Source organism: Carassius carassius, chromosome 43, assembly GCF_963082965.1.
Source record: "Carassius carassius chromosome 43, fCarCar2.1, whole genome shotgun sequence".
Classification (NCBI taxonomy): Eukaryota; Metazoa; Chordata; class Actinopteri; order Cypriniformes; family Cyprinidae; genus Carassius; species Carassius carassius.
Window position 1 is genome coordinate 88,245 of NC_081797.1, and position 9,256 is coordinate 97,500.

The 9,256-nt window shown below is 40.0% G+C and overlaps 1 protein-coding gene across 3 annotated transcripts in view; it reads right to left on the bottom strand.

The window, feature by feature from the left end:
- Positions 1 to 3,183: 3,183 nt before the first annotated feature.
- The window catches only part of LOC132124880 (disintegrin and metalloproteinase domain-containing protein 10-like), a 33,682-nt gene continuing 27,609 nt past the window's right edge, over positions 3,184 to 9,256 (bottom strand). For 2 of the 3 annotated variants that reach the window (XM_059536026.1, XM_059536025.1), the window contains 7 exons: positions 9,082 to 9,256; positions 8,850 to 9,000; positions 8,089 to 8,272; positions 5,044 to 5,152; positions 4,220 to 4,440; positions 3,967 to 4,093; positions 3,184 to 3,790 (listed from right to left, as the gene is read on the bottom strand). The exon at positions 9,082 to 9,256 is cut by the window's right edge and continues 9 nt beyond it. In XM_059536026.1, the coding sequence (XP_059392009.1) occupies positions 3,600 to 3,790; positions 3,967 to 4,093; positions 4,220 to 4,440; positions 5,044 to 5,152; positions 8,089 to 8,272; positions 8,850 to 9,000; positions 9,082 to 9,256 (1,158 nt within the window). In that variant the 3' untranslated portion in view covers positions 3,184 to 3,599. Of the gene's footprint in view, positions 3,791 to 3,827; positions 3,847 to 3,923; positions 4,094 to 4,219; positions 4,441 to 5,043; positions 5,153 to 8,088; positions 8,273 to 8,849; positions 9,001 to 9,081 lie in introns of those variants that run through there. The other variant, XM_059536027.1, reaches the window with a different exon arrangement.

The window sequence follows — 9,256 nt, forward strand, 5'->3', positions numbered from 1 at the left end:
ACAGGCAAATATTGTCCAATCCAGACCGCCGAGCCGGTTTGTTCCTCTCAGACGGAGTACGTGCGGTCGGCCTGGACTCACAAACGCAGGAACAAAAGAACAGTATCAAAACCAACAGAAATCCTCCAGTTACTGTACAGAGTTCACGAGAGAGACCAGTCCGTCTCCACGATGATGAAGAAGATGACGATGAAGGTGCGTTTCTGTAAACTAAACGTGTTGATGTGACCGTGAGAATCCTCCTCTTTCCCATGATGCTCAGCGAGTGCAGGTTTCTTCATGATCGTACTGTTAAACACATTAAACTCAGGTCTGGGCTGCTCTTCATGCACACGTTCCTCAGTGTTGGTGAATGTGAGTGTATGGCAAGCCACTTCAACATTGAACCTCTACACACACACTGCTAGCACTCATTCATTAGCTACTAGTGCACATCTTTACCTATTAGAGTCTCTTTAATAGATAGTAGTACCTAGTTACTAATACATATTTCAAATCCCACTGGCAAGATTTTTTTATTTTACTAGTAAGATTTTATAATTGTGCTCTTCAGTGTTTATTTTACTGGTCTTCTATTAAGGTAAGAACAGTAACTAGTAACAATTACAGACCTGGGGGGGGGGTTAAACTGTTTTAGGGTTTATTTATTTTTCTGCTCACCATAACTGTTTAGTTATTCTTCGCTATTTAGTTTTTTTTTTTTTAATGCTATTTAAAAAAAAAAACCTCTGGTACACTTTAATTAAAACTGCAGGACACTTCTGCATAGGGCTGGATGAAACGAGCAAAAATCAATATCTCTGTATTTGTTTTTGGCTGATTTGCGCTATATGGCAGCCTATATATCTGTATGTTGTATTTGGATTAAACAAAGTGAATGTAATCTAGGCAAATATGTTAAAATCACATTACAGTGTAACAATGCAATCTAAAAACAAAACAAACATATTTTTTAAAGCAGAAGTTAAAGTTACTAAACTAAAAATGAAAATAATAGTTATTGTGTTATCCTATTTCAGCTATTTCTGGAGATTAGCGGAGAACTGCTAAAGCAAAAACTCATGCACTTCTGACAGCAAATACAAATATTTTCATGTTTTTTATACTTTTACAGATGGGGAATATACCTGTGCAATGTAAGTTATGCGTTAAGCAGATCTCAAACACATTAAACAGCGCGTCTCTGTCCTCCTCACACGCAGACTTGCTGTCAGAACTATAAACTATAGGCTACTAAGAGAGAAATAAAATACAGAAATGATTTAATGGCAAAACAAATAAAAAAATGTTCTGATTGGTTGAACTCTTCATGTTTTTCTGTTGCTTGTTTTGAATACTACTCGTGGACAGCGGCGTCATTAGATATTTGCGTAGAGTGACGAATCGTACCCGTTTAAAAACATTAGTCACATTACGAATGCATACTAGTCAGAACTGAAGTTAACATCTGAACGATAGATCCCATAGAACTGGCAATCTGAAATGTGTTACTAGAAACAACATAATAGTTACTAATCACCACTGAAATATGTACTATTATCCTTAAAGGAGTCATATGATGCAATTTTAAGTTTTCCTTTCTCTTTGAAGTGTTCGTGAATAGATAAGATCCCTAAAGTTGCAAAGACTAAAGTCTCAAACCCAAAGAGATGTTCTTTATAAAAGTTAAGACTAATCCACGCCTCCTAAACTGCCTCATTTAAACACGCCCCACGTCTACGTCACATTGTGAGAGGATCTGCATAACTCCGCCCGCATGTTCACGCTATGAAAGGTGGTGTAACTCTGATTCTCTCTGCTGCCGCCGGCACCACGTCGTGGAGAATCAGTGTTTCGTTCTGAAAGCGAAGCTACATTGTTTGGTTTTGGACACAGCTAGAAATCAGTGGTTCAGTTGTGTTTACAACACTGTTCTAGAACAGTTCAACCCTAACATTCAGATGTGTGCAGCACAGTTTATGAGGACTGTTTCCTGATCCTGAGAGAGTAGACTACAATCTTCTGACTCTCAGCCTGTAAGTATGTTTAAATATGTAAAGAATTTGACACTGATGATCAAGTTTTGAGCAGTGGTTCTTGATTCCAGTCCTCGCGCCCCATGCTCTGCAGATTTAGTGTGTTTCTCATCGCTTCAGACATCTGATCTATTCAAACTTAAGTGCCCTGTGAAGTGGACATCACAGGATATTCCCCCTTGATTCCAGTTCAAAGTGAACGTATATGTTCCATTCAAAGTGCACTGAACTATGTGAGACGTGAACTTAAATTGCATTTATTCAGAGGTTTACGATGTCACACTTGTCCGTGTGTGAAGACGCTGTGCAGTGCAAATCCATGAATGAATGTTCGGAAGTGAGGTAAACTTCAACAGATTCCCCTGCTCAGGGAGTAGGGAGCAATGAACACTGTGTAGGGAGCATATCAATGAGAACACCGTTCATGCACAGAGCTCACTTCTAACGAGCTGATCATCTGAATCAGGTGTGTTAACAGAGAGACATGCAGAATATGCCTAGCTCGGGGCGTGAGGACTGGGACTGAGAACCGCTGGGGTAGAGTAGAGCTTGTTGTTTGTCGTTTCTCCCATCACAAATGGTTTTGTGTTTACACGATGCGATGCAACACATAAAAACACAGTATAAGTCATTATAATCAGTAATTATCCCTAGTCCCCACTAGATGCAACAAATGGCTCGTTTGTAATGGGTTTTCATGTTTTGTCTCTGTGCTCCTGGGCACATTTCCATCACACACTTGAGGCAATCAGCCAATCACAACGCACTGAATAACTGGCCAATCAGAGCACACCTCACTCTTCAGGATGACGAACTTTGTAAATAATCTATGCATTTCAGAAAGACAGGGAATAGAGGAGAAACAATAATGTGCAGTATTTGGAAAATAATGTGTTTTTGAACCTTAAACCACATAAACACATTTCATTACACCAAATAAACAAAACGTTCTTTTTAGCAGCATATGACCCCTTTGAAAGGTTACTAGTACCTAAATAAAAAAGACTAGCAGCTAATGAACACATCTTAGTATCTTATGAGAATTAGTACTTTTAAAAGATACTAGTACCTTAAGAATGGGTTAGAAGTAGTTTTCAGGATTAAATGTTGAAAGGGCTTGCCACAGAAGTGTGTAGCTATATACAGACAAACACGAACGCACACAGAATGAAGCATGTAAACGGCGGACTGACGCAGAACCGCCTCCTTCATTAGTAATTTTGAGTCCTGAGTATTTTCAACAAAAATGCAGTGTAGATCTCTTACTGACAGTAAAAGAGATAATCTGTTCTCGCATATAATACAGCTAATATCGTTTCTCTATACAGCCGCTCATCTGCGGAAAAGGGAAGGTGTAACTTTTCAGCTCTTACAAAATAAAAGTCCTTTTCTGTGCTGAAGCTCGGCACGAATCCTTAAAAAGATGTTTGATATCAAACCAGGAGTCTTGAGAGGAGTTCATGAAGGACGACAGGAGACACTATGTACAGATACCCCGGTAAACCTTGGCCCTGGAGGGTAAAACAGAACTGATGCTAGGACGGAGAGGAGGGCAGTCTGAGGAAGCGTCATGGACTGGAGGCATCAGCGTCTCATCTGGCCCATCTGGTAGTTCTCCCGGGACTGGGGCTGGCGCTGGGGCTGGCGCTGGCGCTGAGCCTGGCGTGGAGCGGCCCGCTGGTTCTGGTGAGCGTGCTGGTGCTGGTTCTGGTTCTGGTGCTGGTTCTGCTGCTGCTGCTGCTGCTGCTGCTGAGCTCGTCGTCTCTTCAGAGTACCTTCACCAGACAGACAGAGAGAGAAACACTCTTCAGCATCACACAAACACCTTCACCTCAAATACTTATTTCTCAAAATACAGACAAAACATCCAATAAAATCATGTTCCATACAGCAAAAAACCCCACTGACGGTTTCAAACGTCTCAGTACTGGACAGTGAGGAGACAGGTTACCTGGCAGAGGTTTAGGAGGAGGCAGTTTGGGGTTGCTGCTGGGTGTGTGAACACTGCAGATCTTAATGAATCCGGCCATCAGCATGATGAGAGCGATTCCCATCAGCAGAACTGCCCACCAGTGAGCCTGAGACACAAACACAGAATAAACACACGCTCCAAGAATTAAACACAGAATAAACATGCTTGGACACAAGCACAGAGTAAACCCTCTCAGACGCCCACAGACGATCGGAGATGATGGGACACGCACCACAATCCACTCTGCGATGTTCTCGTACAGCTCCGGGTTGAAGATGGCCTTCTTCAGGCGCGCCAGAGGACCATCAGCGTCCACCAGACGACACTTCATGAAGACGTCGCAGTAGCCCTTGAAGTCGTTGCAGGGCGAGCCGGCCTGGAGAGTGGTGACCCTCTTATTGAAGAAGCGGGCGAGACGCTCGGAGCCTGTGCTGCTGCAGGTGCTGGGGTTCACTGCGGACACAGGTCTGCATTGAGAACATTTTCTGATCTAAACTAAAGAAGTGTGCTGTGAGTATCTTTAATCTAAGCACGGTTATTTAACTGAGTGGTGTTTATTACACAGCTCTCTATAATGTGTGGTTCTGATTGGTCAATCACAGCATTTAATAATCATATATTCACTGATAAAACACAATCCTGTTTCATACAAATGCAACTGGCACCATCTTGTGTTTCTTTTAGTAATTGCACTGAAAAAAGAAATAATAAATGAATGCAAGTTACAGTATCATTCTCCAAACATTTCTGAATGCATAATCTCCAAAACAAATATGAACTATTACAAATCAGTGCTCTTCAATTTCTGGTTCCAATAATCCTATATTATTATTAATCATTAATTGATTATGAAATTGTGTCATGTCTTGAATCAATGGAAATTAAGCTACTGTGAGAAGAGAGACGTGTAAGAAATTACAGTTATATGAAATGAAGAATTATTAGCAGTGTTTTAAAACGGGTTTCGTTCAATGTACACACACACACACACACACACATATATTATTATTATTCTATATAGGTGATCTATATGACAGCCTGAAGCTCTGTACGGACTTCTCTCCATGCAGCACACGTGGCAGAGCTCGGTCTCGTCTTTGCCGTCCACACTGGCGCAGGTGCAGACCTCCAGACCGTATTTCTCACAGATGGAGCCGGAGCAGCCCTGAAACACAGAGAGACTGTCTTCAGTACATCGATGCACAATGTAACGTCACAGAGATATGCTGATGCGAGTATTGATATACAGCTGTCTCAGTACCGCTATCACGGCACATGCCATGAAATGAATTCAATGATGATCTGCCTTTTTACTGCCTATTTTCATATTCAATGCTGTTTAGTTGCTTTGTCACAGTCTTTATTGTCAAAAAAATTTGAACACAAGAGCACCTTTAAAACGGAGTAGAAAAGTGCAAGGTTTCTAAAGAATAATGAATAGAGAATATTATATAGGCCACAACAAGGTTTAATCTGGCCACAGAGGAAATCACCCAGGGTTGTCTGATATAAAGCGATATAATCCCAGACATAGACTGACACTTGCGAAACACAGAATTATCCCTCATGTATGCACTCTCTCCAATGTGAAAAAACACGCTTGCTTTCTGAAAACACCTGTTAGCTTGCAGTCCATCTCCACTTCAATATTCTATTCTCAGAAAAGTGTAATTCATCGACAGTTCATTTATGAGAGAAAGGCTGTGTATGTATGAACTAGCGTTTCGCCAGGTTTTCTCTTTCAACAGTGAAGCTGTGGGTTTAACTGCTTTAGAAACAATGATGTTACCAGCCACTTGTTGAGAAAGATAGTGTAGCTCTTTAACGGTTAAGATATTTTATTTATACAATTGTGGGGCAGTGCTGAGAAGCTTCTGTGTTGCTGAATGTGCTTGAGCTACAGTGAAGACAGCGCATTAGTTTATTTTATTTTTTAAATGCAGAGTGTGTGTAAATTTGTGCAATGATAACCTACCAGAAATGAAAAGATGATTTTTAAAATATATTAGAAGGAGTAAATTACGATATAAGATTACAATATAGCTGCAAGCAGCGGGCCCAAGCCATCAGTGCAAACACCACCCCGACGGCATCAGTGCATTTACAGTAACCCTATGGCAGTCTGGTTTTAAGGGATAAGGCAATTAAAGGGTTAATCCCAACCATCAAGACTGTGAAACACATATACAATAGAACAATACATAAAACTTTAGTAACACTTTACAACAAGGTTTCAGTTATTAACATCAACTATAGTAATAACGAACAATAATTGTATAGCATGTTTTAATGTCAATTAATATTCAAAATTTAAACATTAAAAAAATCTAAGTTTTATCTGTTAATATTAGTTAATGCACTGTGCACTAACATCAAAAAACATTAATAATTTCTGTGAAAATATATTGTTCATTGGTACAGTGGGGCTCGAAAATTTGGGCAACCCTTGCAGAATTTGTGAAAATGTTAATAATTTTCAAAAAATAAGAGAGATCATACTAAATGTTTTGGCATCATGTAGTATAATAGTATAATTGTCCTCTGAGGAGTATGCATTAATTCACAGCTATATTTTTCCAAAAATCCACATTCAAATCAAACAGCTGACTTCCTGTTGGTCATAGCTAATGTCCGTAAATTAGAAAGTTGTCCAGCTTGATTAGTAAAATATATGTACCAATTTTTGTGTAGCTGTAGCTAAAACTAACCACCCCTGAAGTCTGAAAATGAATTTGTGTAAGTATGTGTGAGCTATACATCAAGTTTTCTGACTGTGTTCCAGAGTAGAGCCCCTGAGTCATGCCGGGGTCCCAGCCTCTGCGGCGTCCTAATGGCCACAGACTCCAAAAGAGTTTTTGGGCACATTAATGCCGCCAAATTCCCCAGATAGTCAATAAAATAAAAATAAAGAATCCTAAGGAAATAAATAGCGCCCTGTGCCTTTGTGGCTTGGGCCCTAATTTTATTTATAGGCTTAAAAACAAGATGCAAACAATCAGAATTTTGTACCTGATGGGGAGTGCCCAATATTAACATGAAACATACACCATTACTTATATCATCAAAAAGTTCATTTATTCAACTAATTCCATTCAAAAAGTGAAACTTGTATATTATATTCATTCATTACACACAAACTGATATATTTCAAATGTTTATCTCTTTTAGTTTTGATGATTTTAACTGACAACGAAGGAAAAATTCCAAATTCACTGAAAAAAAGAGACCTTCACTGAAAAGGTTTGTACTGTAAATATAATTGACTATCAGCAGTTATTTTATCTATGTTCGTAACATTTCTTACTAGGCTTGGGTATCATTTGAATTTTATCGATTCCGATTCTTATAGATTCCTAGTTTCGATTCCAATAAGATAAAAAATACAATATAAAAAAAATTAAGTCAAACATTTATTTTAGATGTCAAACATTTTTACAAAGCATTCTGTTGCAGCTGAATAACATGAGCAAAAATCAGCAGCCAACAAAACACTGCAAGAGGAATTTTGCCTGTGATTAAAAAAAATACCATAGCAAAAACAACTAGATTAATATAAATCTCAAATATTAAAGTGTTAAAGACAAGTAAACAGTCAGTGATAAGATAGGAACAAACAAATTCTGTATCAGGATTCTTATAGTATCATGAGTTTGCTGGTGATACACCCTCACCATACTGTGATGCATGATGGGAAAAAAACAATTAAACCCATCACAATGAGTAGAGGCCTGTGGCATTCTATTCATTCATCATTTATTAATCAGTTATCATTTTGACTTAATCTTTTTCTTTAATTAAAGGCTGAAATGTGAGCTTTACCAATGATATCTGGATCTTAAATGACAACATGACTGAAAACAATTTATCTAATAACAAGTGCAAAATGTTCAAATAAAGGTTTCATAAAATGGTAATGTTACTGTTTTAGTTTATGCAAAAAGAAAGTCATTTTATTTGTTGATTTTAAATATAAACCTGGTGAAAGGATTTGTGTGTCAGTAGTTTTTGAACATTTCCAGCACGTTTTAATGGTACCTTGATAATACTGATAGCCGTGATCATGTAGGTCACTATAAAGGTGGTAAGAAGTGGCTCACTCACCCCGTTCAGGCAGACCTGCGTGTCCCCGTGGCAGGCGGTGAAGTTAGCTTTGGGCTCTGAGGTGGGGCACTGCGCCGAGGCACCGTTACACATGCCCTGATGAGCACACTCCGACTCCTCACGACACTTCTCGTTCCGGCCCTTGTAGGAGCACTCGGCCCTGCAGCAGGGGCCCTGACTCGGACTGCGCACACACACACACACACACACACACACACACACACAGACACAGACACAGACACACACACACACACACACACACACACCACACACACACACACACACACACACACACACCACACACACACACACACAGACACACACACACACACACACACACGTGCAAATGAATGACTATTCATCCTACTAATGTTTTCTATTTGTTTTAATAAGTGCAAGCTGTGACTGCGCCAAACTTTACTCCATGCAGAGAACATTTCATCACATCACTGAATACTGTCATTTAACCAATATTATGAGTTAAACTCAGGACCTATTTTGGTCTTACAGTAGAATTCAGGTACAAAAAAACTATAAAATAAAAACCAGATTAAAGTTTCAAAAGTTATTCAGCCAAGAGAAGTGCATGATTTTCTGTGTTTTGTGTTTGATAATCATTAAGGACAGACATCACAGCTTTATTAATGCTGCACCCCAACCGTGTCTGCTTAGAAGTTTTAGGACCCGTAAAGACCTCTGCCCTGAATATGGATCCAACAGAAATGATGCTGGAGAAACACACCGAGCACTGAGTGCTGTACCTGCAGACTTTGTTGGGCTTGAGTTTGCATTTCCTGTTGTCTGGCTGATTAGCATCGTAGCAGCAGTCATCTTTACACTGATCACTGTAGCCACAGTCACACTCCTCGCCCGGCTCCACCAAACCATTCCCACAGATGGGCTGTCCGGACTCTGTGACACACACACACACACACACACATCAGCGCTCCAGCTGAGGATCAGCACTCACTCTCCTGTCGCTCTGAGACTCACCCACGAAACAGCTGCCGCGCTTCTTCTCCAGCACCTGGCTGATGTTCTTGACGCTGCAGACGGAGAACTTATTGTTGTTCAGCTTGTCTCCAGAAGTGGCTCGAGCGTACATGATGTAGTTCCCTCGCTCCTTCTTATCCTGGCTCTTGGACTCGCCCGGAGTGCACTCTGACCC